The sequence below is a fragment of the Grus americana genome, chromosome 14 (genome assembly GCF_028858705.1).
Source record: "Grus americana isolate bGruAme1 chromosome 14, bGruAme1.mat, whole genome shotgun sequence".
NCBI lineage: Eukaryota > Metazoa > Chordata > Aves > Gruiformes > Gruidae > Grus > Grus americana.
In genome coordinates, this window is record NC_072865.1 from 6,000,434 (window position 1) to 6,020,063 (window position 19,630).

Below are 19,630 nucleotides of genomic sequence, written 5' to 3' on the forward strand. Positions count from 1 at the left end.
GAGATGCATCACGCTTTGTAAAAAGACGCACTACAAAGTTTTTATTATTGAGCAAAGCAGGGCCCAAACCTAAAAGGGAATTTTGACAACTGCTGTAACACAAATAGTAATAACAGCCTGCAGTTTTGCCAGTCTTGGTGCAGAGCAGCTTACCTGCTGATCTAGCTGGCAGGATTTATAGGGAAGGTCAGGTGGTTCCCTGAAGCTCTAATTAAACCAATGCGCAATAGGAGAAAGAATGATCTGCATATTCTGGCAAACCATGGGCAAACTCGTTCATGCAGTTGGAAGGAGTTCCCAGCCTTGCAAAGTCTGTTAGTATCTGCTCTGCAAGTGACAGCCCACTTCATCACATCATGGGTCCATCCCGCTGAACCAGAAATCATCGCGGCTGAGTTCATCCCGAGGCGCACCCTCTGCGGCTCCACACGCTGCACCATACGGTTGGGTAAGCACTGCTTCCTCAGGCTCCCGGAGCACACACCCTTGATGGACATCTAATAGCTTCAACCTCTGGCTACCATCAACCTCAAACAGATCTGACCCAGCTACAGCGGCCATCAGAGGGACATATCTAACCCTTTGGAGAGGGCACAATACAAGATGCAGTTTATGCATCTGGCTTTTCAGCCACCACAAATTGCTGATCCATCCAACCCAATTAGGCTGCTCTTTGATCACCCAACATCCTTATGTAACTACTGTTGCAGAAACTACTGATGGCTACGTGCTCTCGGGCAGAGCAGGGACCACGTGTGGATCTCTGCCAGAGTGATACGGAGGAGCTGGAGAGCATCAGCGCTTTCCCCGTGGGATGGCAGAGCTCCTGGCAAGCCATTGTTTCAGCCCAGGCCGAGATGCAGCTCATTCATCAGATCATAATTATCTGCAGCAAAGCTTTGGTGCCTGGTGGGCATCCAGTGATTGTCTATTTCTGTAAGGAACGGCTGGTTTGAATTACAGAATAGGAACCAGAAATGTCATGGTGGATACTGAGCACAAACTTTTGTAATCTGACCCTCCCAAAAGCGTTCCCCTCTCACTTTATTTTTCTGTGTTCCCACTTCAAACACCACTATCCTCTTCTATTTTCATCACCTCCTTTATGCTTTTGAAGATCCCAAACTAACATTTCTAACATTCCCAAAGCTCCATCTTAATCCCACAGGAATAACATTACATCAATTCCTCGGGTAGATAAACTATGGTCACATAGAAAGTCATCAGGCAAAATCCAGGGCTCCCAGTCTCCCTTTCTAGTCCTTACAAGGTATTTCCTCATTTCCTCAGAGAGGAACTCTTTTTTTTCTGAAATCTTTGTGGAGCATCACAAGGAAAAAAGAATAAAGAAAGCACACAACACACATGAAACTTAAAGGTCAAACTGTGATCTCAGATTTGGAAAACATCTATCATTCTGCTCAAAACCACAGGCAACAGGCAGTTTTAGAAGAGCTTGGCAATGTCCATTTTGAAACAGAGATAAGAATCTGGCATTTTGTATGCAAATACGAGACTGAGTCCTGATTTACCTTCCCTGGTGTGAGAATCAGTAGATGTTACCAAATCCAAGTTAGCTGCTTCTGATCAAAATGAAAAACATTCCTCAGAGCAGATGTGTTGGCAAGGCACTAGGTAGCTTCATGTTATGGGTCTCTATCTCATCTTCAACTGTAACATTGGCTTTACAAAGGTCATAGACTTTGTTTTCTGACTTCATGACTAATTTATTTTCCTTAGTTCCTCCCTCAGGCTCTTGGAACTCCTCATTCTTGCCCACAAACCACTGCTCTGAGAAGTTTCTCTAAGCACTATAAATTACCTTTGCCCCAAAAGACTTAGTATTTGCTGAATTAATGTCTCAAGATCACTTTAATAAAATCAATGATAGTATCATAAAATAATTAAGCAGATTCATTTATTCTGTTAATACAAGAGACAGGGGTGTGGTGTCAATGCGATAAATACGGTGACCTCTTCAAATCTAAGTGGTTTGGTTAAGAAAAGCATCCAACATTTGAAAGCTGATACTAATTATCCATACTCCATCACACAAACCACACTGTCACAACTCAAAAAGTCCCTGACGGCAACATCTATGGCTAAAGTTCATGTTGGTATCTGGAGTAAAGGAAAAATCTTTCATTTATTTGTAATTACCCTCTACCTCAAGGATAGTACCAAAACCAGTGTGATGCTCTGTGCTATGTCCAACGGGGCAGCAAGGCACGTTCCAGTTAATAATAATGAGCAATGCTCATCTAATTGACACTGGAAATAATACTCCGGTGAAAATGAATAAAACCTGTAAGAGTTCAGAGACGGTGTTTCCTGCGGGATCTCCTGAATGCCCAATCACAAGTATAACTTCCACTGTAGTGTGGCAATCAAGATAATGAACAAAAATAATCTCCTGAGGCCTCGTCAGAAACTGTTCTTCTCACTAGTCACAGCTACTGGTTTATAATGAACAGTCTAAACGTGGAGTTAACTCACATACATACATTTAAATTTTCAAACAAGCTGTAATTCAACTACTGACAGCTGAAGTCCCTCAGATGAATAGAGCTGGACTTGCATTTCTTAGTTGTGGAACTTCTTAGAGTTAGTTCAGATCTGAAGTGTACATATTGAAACAAACTGATTTGAAATAATGAGTATTGGTGCTTATAAATTATTTAATTTAAAAAAATCCAGTCAATTCTATACTACGGAAATATCCTTCCCATCTAAAAAAAAAAAAAGTGCTTTTTAGTTTAAAAAGCACAATTCTGAATACAGGGTGCCCCATTATTTCAAAGTCTTCAATCATCACTTTCTTTTTAACAGCTTGAATTAGACATGCTTTCAGGTTTTCATCGAACTGCCAGTTAGAAACTGAAGGCATTTCTGCCCTTTCCTCTCATTAAGGACTTGCTGTTCTGTACCCACAAATCTTCATCCCTCATCAGCCAGAGATACGAAAGCAGAAATCTCAGCTATAATAGTAGTATCATGTACATCCTATTAAAGAGGACGGATAACACATTCAAAGTGCCTCAGGGCCACAATTTCAAAGACATGTGTAGTGTTGAAAGATGAACGTGAAAGACTTTGGGGACTTTCCAAAGCCCCCCAGCTGCAAAACTCTCATTGATTTCAGTTATTTAAATGAAAAGTTGTTTAATGTATTTGATCTGGAGCTGAAGTTTCACTTAAAGTCTGGGAGAGACATAATCCCATGGGCTAATTTTAAAAACTGATTCTCACTGATTTCAAAGGCAGGTAAATACTTGGATAAATCTAGCCCAGAGTGAGGGATAAATCCTATTTAGGGTCCATTTCTCTTTGAAATAATGGCAGTTAGGCACCCACCTACTTTGAGGAGATGGGTTTTAGTATCACAAGCATTTTGGCCATACATCCATTACACAGATGTAACAAAGGCTAACCCCTAAATATCGCAGTATCACATCTTTTACATAAAGGATTGGAAATTAAAGACTTTTGCCCCTAAAAATTGTCCAAAAATCAAAAAATGTACATACTTTGTAGGCAAATTCTTCCAAAAATATACAAGGATGACAACTGTCAGCGTTAGAAAATGAGGTAGTTGAGAAATTGAACAACATTGTGGAGGAAGAAGGACAAAGGATACAAGAAAAAGCTAAAAGAGGGCCTCGCTGGGAAAAAACCCCAGAATTTGAAGAGGGGCATGAAAGTTGAAGACTTAAAGTCAAGACAGATGGAGCCAATACATTCAAAACCACTTGCAATTGAGCTTATTTCATGAGACTTTGCTATTTGGAATGGCCGAAATATTGTAAGATCACATATTCTACCTCTGCCTGTTTAGGAAGTCTGTTGTGGAGACAGCCATCCTGGATGTGGCCCTAAACACAGGACTGTAGAGGCTGAAATATTCACTCTAGTCGATACTGCAGGCCCAGCCAGGTAAATATACTGGTGAGTCCCAGGTCTGCTGCTCTTCCATAGCAGGCAGCAAATGTCCCACTTAATCCTGAAAACTATTTTAAAGAGGGTTATGAAACCATCGGAGGATTTCAGCCCCAGGGCTGGCTGCCACCAATACCCACTTTAGCTCACTAATGCCCGTTCAGCACCCTGCTCCTCCTCCCAAAGCATCCTGCAGTGACATCCTTTTGTTTCCCAAGGAACAAGATAATTCTCCAACGCTGCTTCTAGCCTTGTGCTTTTCTAATATTTCCCAAACACTTGTACGAGCAGATAAAATCCCTGGGATTTTTAGCTGCCTTCTTGCTGAAATTAAATTACCTTCCACATTCTTGAGTAAACTGCAAGATACCGCCCAAATATCTCTCTGCTGTTGCAATGCTCCTGCATGCTATAAATACAAAGTTAATTTGTGCAATGTGTGGGCTCACGCTTGGAAATGCAGAGGACTGTGCAAGCTAATATCCTTCCCAGGAAAAAACACAGCATGATGTACGAAAGAAAATGGTGCAAGCAAGAAGCAGCCGACGGTCTCTAAAACGAAAACAATGGTATATTTTCCAAAGATGGACTGAATGTCCCAATGGTGCTGAGCAGAGAAAAGAGGGGATGTCAAGGGAAACCAGAGTTTTTGTATGAGGAAATGACTGGAGGATGAAAAGGAGGTGGCAAGAGGCCGAGCTCACTGCGGTGAAACGGCTGGCGTACAGTCAGGCGATACGTGGCTGCAGCCCAAAGCGTTAAAAATCCTCTGGCGTCTATCACCATTTGTTTGGGACTGACTTCACTTCCAAACTTTGGGATAAATATTAGCACAGCTATTCAAGATAGCCAGGACACCCGGCCACTGTTTTTTCTCACTGTATGGCTTTTAGGTGTGGACTCTAACACATCACTTAAGCAGCACAAAACAGATTTACTAAGTCATTGCACTGGGCTTGAAAAAAATACATTGTTTTGGTTGGGTTGATGGTAGGGTTCCACCCAAGATGCCTGGGAAAAGTTAATTAAGGACAACTGCTCATGTCATCACACACAGTGAAATCAAGCAAAGTGGGGAGAAACAGCCATGCTGGGACTTGCTTCTGGAAAAGCGATGTCACACCTCCAGGAGCCTGGGCATAAGGGAGGATTCACCTAGGATTTATTTCATTCTTGGAACACAGAAATTCAACTATTTGATCACTCTCTTATCTCCAGTAAATACTTCCACTATTATTTTATTTACTTACTATGCATTCTTTGATTTTATGCTTACTACCTTGTTACCGTATGAAGATAATTGATTTTATGCTTAATGCCTTGTTACTGTATGAAGCTAATTGATTACATCCATAAAACCAGCAGGGTACGCACAATCTGATGGTTATGGTAGGATCTTCCACCAGATTTAAAAAGACAGCTGGAATTTTTTGTAGCTGTCTCTTCTTTTTCAGCTACCCTTGGACCTATGCATCTCAATAGAAACATACTGCATACATGTAACCCCTAACGGCAAGAAACCTTGAGGCTTTTTATATTGGGACCATTTTCTACCAAAAAAAACCCAAATCCAACAACCAACTACTCAAGGAAATAGAAGAGAGGACATCGGGAGAGTCGCTGTGTGAATGTCAGCAAAGGAGACCAAAGCCATGGTCTCTACAGATGTACGCCTCGCATCCATCTAGTGATGAGGGCAAGAGCTGGAGGAGCTGCCAGCTGGAGTTACACCGCCAAGGGGAAGGAGAAGTTCTGCGTTGTGATGTCTCTCAGTACACTGCAGGTCCCCAGCACCTCCTGGTATCTGCAGTAATAAACCCCTCTCACCTCTGGGACAACTCTTGGATGGCTGGAGAAAGAACTGGTTACCATCACCCATCCCTCCACTAAAATACAGACTCTAGAAACCAGCTGAGTTTTGAAGAAGGAAAGAACAGGACAACACTGATGACTGCCAAAGACTATCCAGAGCCTCCTTGAGTGGCTTTGTGGACTTCAAACAGCTCCTCGTATTTGGACACAAGGCAAGGGACACATCCTCAGTCCCCAAAAGACATGTTTCTACCTCAGATCTGCCAAGAGAACAACTACTGCCTATGCCAGGAGCTGCTTACAGCCCTGTGGGTACGGTTACACAGGCTGCACTTTCTAAACCACTTGCAGAGACAGCAAGCTTAAGAGTTGTTATTTCTTACAATTTGTGTGTTGGATGGTTTACTAAAATTAGGAAAAAGTATATTCCAGAGCTGGAACATTTATGGCTTCTTTACCATTACTGTATATTTTAATTCTTAAAAATAGATTTAAGTGACATGATAAGTAAAGAGTCCCATTTAATCTGTCTCAGCCCGTTTGCCACACTCTTGGTTTGTCCTGTTTGGCTTGTTAATTTAGAGATGTATAAAACCATCTGTTTCACTGTAGACTTTGTTTTAAGCCTCAGAGGAAACAAACCACACAAATAAATGAAATTCACTATGCCATTTCTGTTAGAATATATGTATTTACAGCCATCAGAGCAGACACTAAGTACCCTGTAACTCTAATGTTAGTGCAGATTTTTAACTGTTTACAATACTGTTATAGAAAGTCAGTGCAACTGAATTTATATTGCACAAGGGATTTTCTTAAATTGTATTCTGCCTCTCATTTAAAGTGAAAAACAGTGACATTCTACACATGGTTAAAAGAAGTAATAAAGAAAGAGAAAAACAAGCTTCGTAGTTAAAAAAATGTGTCTTGGAAGAAATACATCCCAGGGAAATGTACCTAACACCCTTGCTTGCTGTCCATATATCTGCCTCTATGGTGTGTTATGCCAAGAAGTCACCTACAGACACTCATCCTCTCGACATGACTGTAAACTTCAGCAGTCACACTCTATATGTCAAAACCAGAGCAGACCTACAATGTTTTACTCAACAATATTACCCTAAGAACACACATTCACTGAACCTAAAGATTTTACAGAAGAGTGTTTTCTCTAGAAGAGACTCCTGTTCCAGATGAGAACGAGAAGGAAGAAAGTCATCCCCAAATGAGTTGCCTGTGAAGGGGATTGCCACTCACTTCCATTTTTTGGCCGGAAGAATAAAATGTATTTTGATTTTGAACTATAATAGAGATGATTTTTCAAAACTTGATCCTTTTCCCACAAAATAGAGTCCTTGCTTACTGACTGGGGTACTAGAGGGCTGCTGTGTCTGCTGCACTGCTATTTAGAAAGAAAAAATGGTTCTTTCAAATATAATATTCTCTAGCGTCTCCTTTCATCACTACTACATTATATAGTCTGTTGCACAGACAATGGTTCTGAAGATTAAATATTTGACTAAGGAAACCTAAAGATGTCAGTCATGGAGTAAATACTAAATCAATTTAGGAAAGTTTGGCGATATACTGCATAACATTTTACTGCGGGGTGAACAAGGAGTAGGTAGGTGGCCTGGGACCTAAAGTGGTTGTCGAGGAATCAAAGAGTTTAACTGAGTAGTTTTAAAAATGTATAAGCCAATCGAAGTTTCTAATAGAACCTTATTTGAAGACAGCTCTCCAAACCATGTTTTTCAGCAGGGAGCTTAGGTTAAGGGAATGTACATCTAAAACGTAATGACTTCCAAGAACCTAGCCCCTGACACTGTGCCCCCAGCCACGGAAGCACATAAGCAGGACTTTGAACATTTTAACAGTCCCACAGTCAGCTTCTTCCTTGGCCCTTTTTTCTTCTTTTCCTTCTCTCCTTTTGGTTTTTCTGAAAGTGGCCTGGATTTTCCTCCTAGAATTATTTTATCTCCTGCCATATGAAACATCTGTTATGTCTTATTCAAATGGCTACACCAACCCACATTCACTGTCCTTTCAGTGCCTTCCCGCAGTGCAGTTACCGGGGTTGTACTCACAATGTTCATCAGGGTCAGCAAGTACTTCTGAACGTGTTCTTTTCCATGGAACTGAACAACTGAGTCATCAACCCCCAGAAGGACTTCAATGTTGTAATCATCGTCCGTCGCATGCCTTCGATAGCGCTGCGTCGATCTATGCACCCGGTCTTCAATAAAGCTCAACGCGCCGTCGAGACTATCCAAATTAGTGAGGTTAGCCACTGAAATCAGAGAGACAAACAAGTTATCAACCAAGAGAGGTTCAGGCTCAGGTCTCGGCTAAGCTGGTATAAATTTGAAGTAGCAGCGTTTGTTGTGTTCTGTGTGTTATATAACAGCTTTAGTTTCACTTAATGTCAATTAAAAATGACCTAAATGAGAGAGAAATCTGACCCAAAAGATTTTTACTTTGCAAAGTAAAAGCTGTATTTTCTACAGTTAATATTACTTTCTACAAGCAATATTGTGTAATAGATACAAGGCCAAAAGGAGAGCAAGTCATATCGATGTCTTGATGAGAAGAATGGAGCTGTTTGCAGTAAAATACTTGTTGCTTAAAAGTCCTTGTAACAAAAATACACCATTCAGGGGTCCTGTACTACCAAGGATATCCTCCATTTCAGAACCAAAATTAAAGACAGACACCACACTTCAAAATCTGATCTTACTCTCCACAGAATCCTATTTCAAGGCAAGTGCAGTTGCCAATACAGACTTTTTATATCCAGGCAGGTAGTAACAAACCGATCCCTCCCGCTTCAACACATTAGCTCCTTTCCTAGATACACACATGTAATTCAACAGCAGTGACATGGATCTTCTTTATCGTTACAACTCAGGAACACATTTTAGATATGAAATTAATTAATTTATAGCTACATTCGCAATTTTTTTAACAGTTTTTCATCCTTCATTCCCAGTTTGCCATGTCACTTTGCATTATTGTATGTCAAAGACCAGTCCATCAGGCACAACAGCAGCCAACTTTGTTACTAATGATTTGCAATAGTCCCTGCGATACAAAAAGCACGTTCTCTGACAGGATGGGATACAGTTAATGTAGCACCTACATACTAAAAATTAACATGAAGATATGGAATCTTGACATTTCACCCTATAGAACAATGATTAGCATTAATATCACTGTTATAATTTGCATTACAAGAGCCCTGGAAGCCTCAGTGAGAACCTCTTGATTTCAGAGAACGTCAGGAAAAGACTTGCTCGGCGACGTGCAGAAAGGCGGCGAGAGCGCTGCGGATTGATTAAAGGTTCCCAGTACTTAGTTCAGAGAAATATAATAGGAAGCAAAGGGAGGAAGCTAAAGCCATCACCTTCAAAGCAGAAATAAGAAACAAGTCTTGGAAATGTTACAAAAGTGGATTCTCCATCTTCATTTATTGAAGTTTTCACATCAAAACTGGCTGCTTGGGAAGGGACGAATGAGTCATCAGATCACTGGGCTCATTACAAGAACATCTGTGCTCTTGCCTTAAGACCGCTGCCTCAGGCTGCCGTTTCAGCAGGTCCTGGGCAATGTGCAGCCAGAGCAGAGCCCCCCGCAGCTCCCCGCCGTGGTGACAACAACGTACTGAACACTACAGCCTCCGGCTGCCAAAAGGGACGCACACCCGGCCTCCCCGGCCCCCACCGCAGCATCCCTCACTGCCCCGTGCTTCAGGCTGTGCCTTGTGTGTGCAACGCCCAGGTGGTGAGATGCCTGTCTCTGAGCCTCCTAGAAGAGACCTCCAGTCAAAGCACAGTCCCTGAAAGACACATTTGCCTGGGCAGCTTTTTAACATTTCTCCACCAAGCTCCAAGGCCATGCTTGTCACAAGACCCAGAGCCGCAGGCCACCGCACTGCGCTGGCAGAGCTCCCCTCGCTCACCGGACAGACAGAAGGTCCCACATGGTGGTCCTACGTTCCCATGGAGCCACAACATCCATCTCCCAGGAGGGCAGCGTTTAATGCGACTAATAAGCACAACCACCACGCTCATGTTGCCAGCCTCAAGGCTCCCAGCAGCTTCTGCTTCTGGGGCTGCAAGTTTTTAAAATTAGTCTGGTCAGAATCCATGATTCAGCATGAAAATTCACTCTTCACGCAGAGCCCAGCTGTCACTCCCAGGTTTACTGTGGAGGGGGAACAGGTCTGGCCTTGCAGCGATGGAGACAGCTCTTTATCGGGGCTCCAAACCTGCCAAGCAGCCAGCTCCAGCCCTACCTCATGGTTTGCTCCACTGGGAAAACTTCAGTGTTAATCCTCGTTAGTGCCCAGAGGTAACTACCCAACTATCACAGCAGTCGTGGGGGATTCACTGTGGGACCGTGAGGCAATCCCAAGTTCATGATCTATAAGGCAAATCACAGTAACTGTAAAATTTGACCATAAATCTTAAAAGCTCTCTAGAAAAGTAAGACCAGGCTGGCAGGGGCTGCAGGTCACGTCCTCTCGCTGCTGCTCACAAACCCCCCAGTAATCAGCAGCAAAGCCAAAGCTATCAGACCTGCTGTCGCAGAACTGCGGCTGCAGACGGGCAGCTCTGCTGGCTGGGGGTGCTGTTATTTTGGTGGAGGGTTGGCTGTCAAGGTATCTAGAGCTTTTGTGCTTTCATTTCTTTCCCTTATGTGTCAAAGTCAAACTAACTCCTAGCGCAGTATCTTTATTCCTGCTGTGAATAAATCAGCCAGAGGCAAAATGTGATGCTACCATTCTGCGTTTACCATCCTGCAGTGAAAACTGCCTGTCCTCCATCTCTGCTTCTCACTTCATCACTGTCACACTATAGCCCTCACAGTCCTGCCAGCTCCTGAGAAAACTTATCACGAGGTTCCCTGGGAGTCATCTCGCTGCCAGTGGGTGCCAACCCACTACTGTAAATTTTGTTTGGAGCATAAAAATTCCCCACACCCACATTCACCTTCACCCCTCGAGTGTTACCCCCTTGAGACAACATGCCCAGTGGGCACCGGTACCTCTGAGGCACGGACCCGACGTGCTTCCCAGCAGAGAGCGAGCCACATCGGCTCCAGCTGGTGCTGGAATCATCCCGAGACCAGCAGCAGAGCTCAAAACATTTACAACAGGAGCTGCAAGACTTTTGATTCATATCCCGACTTCCCGCCAAGTGTCCTTTCCCGGGAGGCTCTCCCGGGACCGGCAGGGATGCCTCCACACACGGCCTGACCACACATCGCACGGACTCCGCCGCTGGCGCTGCTCTGCCTCTCCGTCTCTTGGGTGATGACTTGCTGGGTTTGCTGGCCCATGCTGTGTTAAACCCCTGCTGGGTTTGCTCCTAACTGACAGCTACATCCAAATGAAATTAATACCTGGATCTTACCAAAGAGGAAGCGAAACAAAGTTGCATCTGCAGTAAATGAGAAATTTGTCATGTTTTGGCATCTCAACTTCCCTTAGTTAACATCACTAACTTTGTTGTATCATCATGCTAACAATATGTTAGAAAAGCTCAAGAGAAAAACTCCAAGAACTAAATAAAACACTAACCTCCTCCTTCACATTTTCCACGTTACATTCCTTCTGATCACCCCTGCACTTTGCACAACAACATCCCAAAAGTCATCTCAAACTGCACTGTGTTTTACTAAATCATCCCAAGACCTCTCCATCAGATGTTCATTTTTCAGCAACTTTTGCCAAATCAGTGCATCAGCCACTAATCATTGGTGCCAACTTTGTTCTCCATCTCCCAAGAGCAGACATTTGGCATTTGCAGGAACTAACAATAGCCTGTGTTGAAACCTTCTTGCTCCCGCTAGGAAAAATTCACATTTGTGAAAATTAACCACTGAGAGACAAGGTTGTATTTTTCTCTTGTGCTGCTCATCCAAAATAAATCAAAAGGACAGCAGCACTGTAACAGTTCACCCAAAAATCCCTCAAAACCCCCTCTTTTTTTCTAAAGACAGCTAGAAACTCATTGATATTTCACTGATTTTCTCCTAACACTGCAGACCGTCTTCCCATGAAGGAATAAAAAGTGCCCGAGTTGCTGATGGAAGGGAAACCTGTGCTTCTGGCTTAAGCATGAAATCAGGAGCCAGGCAGCCTGGCTTGTGCTCCTGCCTCTGACACAGACTTTCCCCACAGTGCTGGGAGATGCAGAAGGCAGCCGAGGGAAAAGCGTGTGCACAGTCCCGCTCGATGCTGCAGCCTGGGTCGGGTTTTTTTTGGGCGTCCTCCATTTTTGCTTGCAGTTAACGCAGGCAAGTGATCCGAACTGCTCCTAGGCAGCAAAGTCCTAATCGTTTGCTGACTCAAGAACCAGACAATGTCCCCAGCTGTGACAGTCCCAGTGATTCATCAATATATGCAGAGTACATCGAAACCGAGAGAGGAAAGGTCTTTACACCGTGCAGGTGCAAACTGCTTACAGCATTACACATCATACAAGATCCCTCTGCTCCCTTCTCCTGAGCAATGTGCAATATCCTAATCTTTTCTCTAAGCTGTTCCACTCTTCAATCTGGTATTTTACTTCTTGGTTTTGGGCTCTACTCGAGCTCCCCAGCTTCGCTGGGACTGGAGGTCTGCACACCCCGTACCATGGCAGCATTATGCAGCCTGGCTCCGATCCCCATCTCTGACAGGGAAAATCCACGTTGACACAAACATCAGTTTTGTCTTTGCAGGTCTTCAGAAGAATTCTCCATCTGTGACAGTTTGGGATGTCTGACAACACCTTCTTTTCTGGTAATTTTTGCCTTGCTCATTAATCTTTGATACAATGTGCTTTACAGAAACCTAATTACATGACATCTCCTGATTCTGCCTTACCCATCATGGCAGGCAAAGCTCAAACAGATGCTGTGAGTTGCTGAAGCATGAACACGCTGCCTGCCACGAAAACCGCCTCTCCCTGTGTTTTCTGTCACTCCCTTTAGGACACCCACCAAAAGCACAGTTGCTGGCTTGTGATCTTGTTTTGTTTTTTCATGACCCCTTTCAAAAAGGCTTAGGGAAATACTGCTGCACCTACAGTTCTTAAAGACTCCCTTATGAAGTTATGCACTTTAATAGTACCAGCTTTAGGGTTCCCCACTCTCACCGCAGCAATGTTGTCCTAATAAAGCAGTTTCTCATTTTTAATCTCCTCTTTCTGCAAGCCCAGAGCAGAGACCAGGACAGGCAGCTGGGAGACTGAACTGCATGTCATGTTCACAGCCATCATCTGCGGCTTGTCAGCACAGCAACTCACTGGAATTTCTTTTCAAATATGAGTGCGCAGCATTCAGACTGGGCAGCCACCATCTCAAATGCGGCTTGTTTGCTTTTGCGGACACTTCATCTGTCACGGCAGGAGCAGACAAACACCTGAGCCGACTACTGAGCACCCTCTCTGCAGCCTCCCAAGGATGAGCACTTTCTGACTAGCCGTTTTGTTGCTGATCTCCATTCTTGGGACCCACTCCTGAAGGGCTTCCCATTCCTTCATGTGGCTTGCTGCAAACCAACAGCTTTTTTGTTGTTTAGGGTATTTTTTTCTTCTGTTTAACCCCAGTGAATAAGACTGAACACCAGTGAAGTACAGCTGGAGCCTGTTCTGTTGCGGTGGCAAGCATATCCTCGCGTGCAGCGCCGTGACGGTGCAGAAGCACGGGGCACCCATCCCTGCTCAGCTGCAATGCAGCTGGTGGCAATGCCACTCCGAGCCTGGGACTTGCAATCACAGCGTAGGCATGAGGCCATCCATCACTTGGTGCCGCAAACGCAGGAGGAACAGGCTGTGTGGTAGGGAAGCAGAAGGAAGCAGGGTGGACTTGCTTTAGCTCTCAGCTTCCCACTGCTCGAGTACATCTGCACCTCTGGAAAAGTACCAAACGCCCTCGACAGCTTGACAAAGAACTGCTCTTTTGGGAATTGCAGTTTAAATCACAAGTCATCTTTCTGCAATGCTCCGTGCCACTCGTATGCTGTACTCTTCTGTCGTGTCTGTCCTCTGCGATCAGCTGACTCCCCAATTAGCCCCCAATTAGCCTGTTTGTGTATTCTACCAAAATCCTCATTTGTCTTCCATGGTAAATTGAAGCCCAATCCATGAAGGTCAGAGGCAACAATGAACAGTCAACAAATCTTGCTCTTTATCCGCTGGCAATTTTTTCTCCCATTTTTAAGTTTCCCAGTTTGGAGTTTTGTTATTCACTCCAGTTGCACACAATCGTGATGTGTTTTGTCCATTTGCTAATCAATAGTTTCTCTGATTTTTTTAGTTTTTTAAAAAACTTATTTCTGCCAGTTTTACAGCCCTGCTCACCTTCCTCTTTGCTTTCTGTTTTGTTTTCCAAATACCCTCTATTTGCCTTTCTTCTCCTCCTTAACCATCCGGCTCAGCTACATTGGTCTTTCATAATTTATAAATCCCTTTCCCATATTACAGTCTGCATTTGGACCCTTCTGTTATAGATCATTCATAAGAAAACTAGGTAAATCCAGCAAGGTGAATTAAAACGGAAGAGAACTCCTGTGAGGTGAAAGCAAATTGAAAATGGTCTAAACAAGAGAAGCAAATCACACACAGTGCGTTGGGCGCACGATACGAAGTTAGCCCTGTTTAAAAAGCAACCCCAGGAGGACACTGTCTCAACACACTTTTAACCTGGAGCTCGGTTTTCATAGGATCCTTGTGATTTCTGGAATCACAGGTTAACACAGCGGCTGCTAGTTGATAAATCCTTAACCAAGAGCAATTAGTGCAGCAGAAATCTCTTTGGGTGTGTGTTCAATGTTCAAATTCCTTCTCTTCCACTTTTTTTATATAAATCAAAAGCAAGACCACACTAGTAGTCTAAAGACCAGGCATGCACCCGGCATCCTCACCGAGGTTATGAATCCTCGTCCTGCCCTCATCTGCAAAGAAGCGGTGATTTAAAAGGAAACTTTTGGGCTGCATGTCTTGCTAACCGTATGATCTCATTACGAGCTCCCTGCCTCTTGATTTACGGTAATGTCGTTTCTAGCCAAATCACATTTTAACACAGAGCCTGCTCCACCTTTCATCTGTCCGGGGGGAAGTCTGCCATGGGTGTCGGGGTGAGCTGGGTTGGGCTCTCAAAAATCGGTCTCCAACTCCAGCTGCAAGAAGGCCAGCAGATACGGCAGCTGAACTCCCGCTGGAATGATCTGGTCGTGGCATTTGAGATCAGGAGGAGTTCAAAGTATTTAACGGTATTTCAAATAGCGTATATTTGGGCCTTTATAGAGCAATTCTTGTAAATTTCTTGGGGCAGGACGATTGCCCCATATTTGCAGAATGACTGCACATTCTCGCAGACCCGCAGGCACAATCACCGTTCCCTTCCTTTCTTGTCACCTATGCAACAGCACAGTGACTTTAAATCTCAGGACAGGCTCAAGTGCCTGCCTGAATCAGACTTATAAAGAATAATGAAGCTGAAACCTACCAAAGTGGCAAAATAGAGGAGAACTTTCAAAACTGAAAAAAAAAACCCCAAATTGTCTTTTCCGAAGGATAAACCAATTAGCACCGTGACAATGGCCAGGTGGACACTGTGGCAAACGGCCAGGCGAGAGGCACTAAAATAACCACGGCTAGATGTTGCCAAGGAGATATTTTCTGGCATGTCACAACAAAGAGAAAAGGTATTACAATACTAAAAAGAAAAGTTGAAAACTAAATTGATCTCATCAGGGCCACAGTCACACAATGAATAACATAAAGATGAGAGATAATTGCACTGTTAAAAGATTAAGTGAGAGCGAGGTAATAGAATACCCCAGGCTAAAACTTTTTTTTTTTTTTTCCAAAATGGTGAAACATATTGTGTTACAATTTTAACTTTCATATTACAACATAATAGTCAAAAAAGGGAAATGAAAGGAATGGCAAACCAGCCAGGCAAACCAATATGTGTGACCTGGTTGAAATGGAGCTCTTTGAGAATTGAACAGAAAGTTTTTCCAACAGCAAAACTTATCCTTTGGAGAACTGTCAGCTATCAACCTTACTAACGCAAACCCAGGTTTCACAATTCGGCGCCAAATAATGAATGAGCAAGATGTTCCTAACTCAGTGCTTAAAAGTAAGCTCAAAAAGGGGCAAAAAAAGCTATTCTGTAGAAAATTAATTTATGAGCCAACTTCTAAGTTTCACTGACTTGATTGCATCTGGGAAATGCTTATCTTGCAAGTATTTTGGCAAGTCATTGTAAACTGGCCTGTACTGCAGAGCCTGTGACTTGCAAAACACGCCGCCCGATTTACCACATCCCACTTGTTCAGAGAGCCCGCAGCTGCCCCAGGAACAGGGCTCCGTCCCTCGCAAGCCCTCAAGCGCACGTGCGTGCCTGTGCAAAGCGAACTTTGTTTTACGTGACTCACGTAGAGCAACAAAGGGAGCTCAACGCTCTCCATCTCATTTGTAGTTAATGCATAATTCATTAAACTGCAGAGTTCGGCCACGTCTCCACGCAGGTGCTCGGCGTAGAGCCACGGCTCCCGAAGCTGTGCGAGCCCCAGAGATCCCGTCTGAAGTCCCAAACGCGGAGCCTTCTTGTTTCCCTTTGAGCAAAGGATCAGGATCTAACCCGCAACTTATTTTTCCCCCACCGGGCTTTAACAAAGTGTTATGGGCTGTTTGAATCCAAGTCTGCCACCGAGATACTCGAATGTTCAATCCATATGCCAAGCATGATTAAATTACAGCAAATTAGCACATTAAGTAAGCTGCCTAGCTGACCCCCTGGCTTTGTAGGTGACACGTCTAACAATCCCACTTGCATTTTTAACAGAACGAAATGCCAAACCACAGTACAGGACCCGAATAACAACAGGTTATAGGGGGTGGCAGTTGTCTTTCCATCAGCCAACTACTCTGCAAGAAAGGGAAATTAAGTTTAATTACAGTTTAACAAACAAACATTAAAAACCACACAGGTTAAAAAAAAAAAAAAGTCAAATTCCTAGCAACAACAGGGGGGTGAAAAGAGGGAGAAAAGACAAAGAAATACATAAAATAACCATACATCATTGGAAATACGACAAAAATAACAGCTGAAACAAATATGCATCTTTCCAATGCTTTTTAGCCGTAACTGCAGAACAACAAATCTTGCCTTTTGATAACATTTCAAAGCTGAATTATACAATCTTTTTAAAAGGGGAGCTCTTTTGTCAGACATAAAGTCCAACAAAGTTGTAAATGATCCAATTAAATGTTTTCAATGTCAAGTATAACGAACATAGTATAAAACTCATCAGTGTAAATAATGTATCACACAAATGACAATGCAAACAGCTCCTGTTCTTCTATGTAATCATAATGATCTTTTAATTAGACAAAGTAAACATTCTGCTTGGTTCACCTTGTAAAGAAAAGCACAGGAAGAAAGTTTTCCAAATTCTAAAGTGAAAAATATGTGCAACTTGAACTACCTTTAAGTTCAACCAACTTCTTTTACATTTCAGCATATTATGCCAGAAACCAGCAGCCCGTCAGGAAAAAAAAAAAAAGGTTAATTTGAGTTTCACAAGAAGAAAACATCATCCGGGTAGCCTGAGCAAAGGCAATGTGATGTACGATGCCTTGGCTACTTACACTGGCAGGATTTGAATCAGAGCAAGAAAGAGGTATAATTTTACCTATGTTTTGAAAATATCCTTGTTGCTAAATCTGCTTGGACTTTCTGCAATAACAAACCAGCTGCAACTGATTAGAGACTGTAAGAAAGACAAAGCTAACTTGGAGGATGCAGGAATTTCTTAAACTTCAAAATGACAGTAAAAAACCCTGAAAGAGAGAACCAGTCTCCACTCCAGTGAAAGTGCACGGGGTTTATTCCCAAGGCATTTCAAAAATCAAGGGCAAAGGCTTCTTTTGTCATTTGTACAAGAGTTCTGAATCTGTCAGGCCCTACAGAAGGCAAACTGCTAACCACTGCCCTTCCTACTCCAGCGTGCGGGTGGGAGACGTGGTCCCAGAGACAACGGCTGAGAGGAGACACTTCCGAAATCAGCACTCTTCATGAACATGTACCAGGGATGGAGAGAGGGGGAAGGAAGGGAGGAAGGAAAGCAGCTGGATGGATGCACAGATACCAAAACCCTTTGGGGAGAAGGCAAATCAAGAGGCAGAAGTTGGAACAACACAAATGCAAAAGACATGGCTGGTCTTCCTGCTGCAGTTCCCCACCGCCCCAGGAAGGTGAAGCCAGGGCTTGCTCCCACCTCCCGCTCCCCAGCCCTGAGAGCTGCGGCCTTGAACAGCCTCCGAGCTTCAGGGAGCGCAGGGATGAGAGCCGAGGTTTGCAGGGCAATCCATCTCCCCAGCGCACGTGGGCAGGGCTTCAGTGTTTCATTTTCAAGATAAATTTGGCACTACTATCTGTGGGCTTTAGAGGGATTAAAGGCAGGTCATCATGCAGTTGTTTGGTTTTCTGGCAGGTCCAAGATATTTTTAATTTCTTTTGGGTCAAATGGACTTGACTACTGAAAATTTTTTAAAGTGAAGAAACAAACAAATCATTTCAGTTCATCTGAAATCATGTTTTACTCAGCTGATATGAAATCAAGCACTTCAAGTCTCAATTTAGAGACTCATTTAAAAATATAAGACATTTCAGGTGAAAGAAGGGAAAGAGTTTATTTCAAACCCACTGCCATGAAATCCTTCAACATTTTCAAGGTTTTTCTTTGTCTATGTGAAGTTCAGTGAAAATTCAGTATCTTTTATCACCAATACAAATTCACCCAACTCAGCTGGAAGCGCCAGGCTGCTTGCCTCTTTCTACCACCTACCCCCTTCCCGCAAAGGAACGATCATCGTTTCAGGACCTCTGTATTTCTGTCGGGTTATTCACATATTACCGATACGCAAGCTGTACTCAGGGCTGTCTGACTTGTCCTTCAGATTGGCTTCCAGCCTAATCAAACTGAGGTTGTTTGTCTATTAAATGAGATGTCGCTCGTAGGATGTGATGCTCCTTGGCAGGCGTTAGAGAACTCTCCTATATGGACAGATCAGACCCACCGCATCTCAAAATAAAAGCCTTTCAAGAATTATCTAGCAAGGAATTTATCTCCTGAATTAAAGACAGTATCATCCTTGTGTAAATAAGGCTTAAAGTGCTCAGAAATTGCATTTGTATTAACTTTGCAGAGTGTTACAAAATTGCTTTAGTATTAATGACTTGCTCTGCTTTTACTACAGAGAATGAAATCAGACTTTGGAAAGCAAATGTGCAATGTCCATTAAGAAGGGATGGGAAGCTTCTTACATACATATATATATGTAAACACACATATAGGTACACACACACATAATAATTGATAAAATGAAAGAACTCTGTATTTTAACAAGGTATAGTGGTTGGAGGGTTGGAGGACAACTCACTTGTTAGCTAACATTTCTGTTAGAAATGTTTTTAAAAGGAGTCAAACACATTAGAAAACTATAAGGAGAACAGCAAATTGAGATATTCAATTCTTAAAAATTCAATTTAATTATCTTTAAATGGTGCTAACCCAAACTGATGCTAAAAAGGCTAGACAAGTCAATGGCTGTTAGAGAAACAGTAGTAGCTGTTCAGGGTAAAACCAGACAGTTCCTCCAAAGCTTTGAGTAGTTTCTGCCTCTTGAACTGGAACAGTGTATAAAGGCCATTTAGCCTCTAACCTGTTACTTTTGCAGAGTAAACGGGGAATGTCAAAGCCAACACCAAAAATCCTTTCAAATTGCCTTACAAAGCAGTTGCTACAGTAATCAAGAAGTTAACCGAGAGCTCTGCTGACATAAGTTGTAAAGGCTACCAGTTATTAACACAGTCTGTCTAA

The 19,630-nt window shown here is 43.1% G+C and overlaps 1 protein-coding gene across 8 annotated transcripts in view; it reads right to left on the minus strand.

Annotated features, from left to right (window-relative positions):
• Positions 1-19,630, minus strand: part of ADAMTS2 (ADAM metallopeptidase with thrombospondin type 1 motif 2) — a 264,978-nt gene that overhangs the window by 53,559 nt on the left and 191,789 nt on the right. For all 8 annotated transcript variants that reach the window (XM_054841268.1, XM_054841266.1, XM_054841267.1 and 5 more), the window contains one exon: positions 7,836-8,038. In XM_054841268.1, the coding sequence (XP_054697243.1) occupies positions 7,836-8,038 (203 nt within the window). The remainder of the gene's footprint in view (positions 1-7,835; positions 8,039-19,630) is intronic.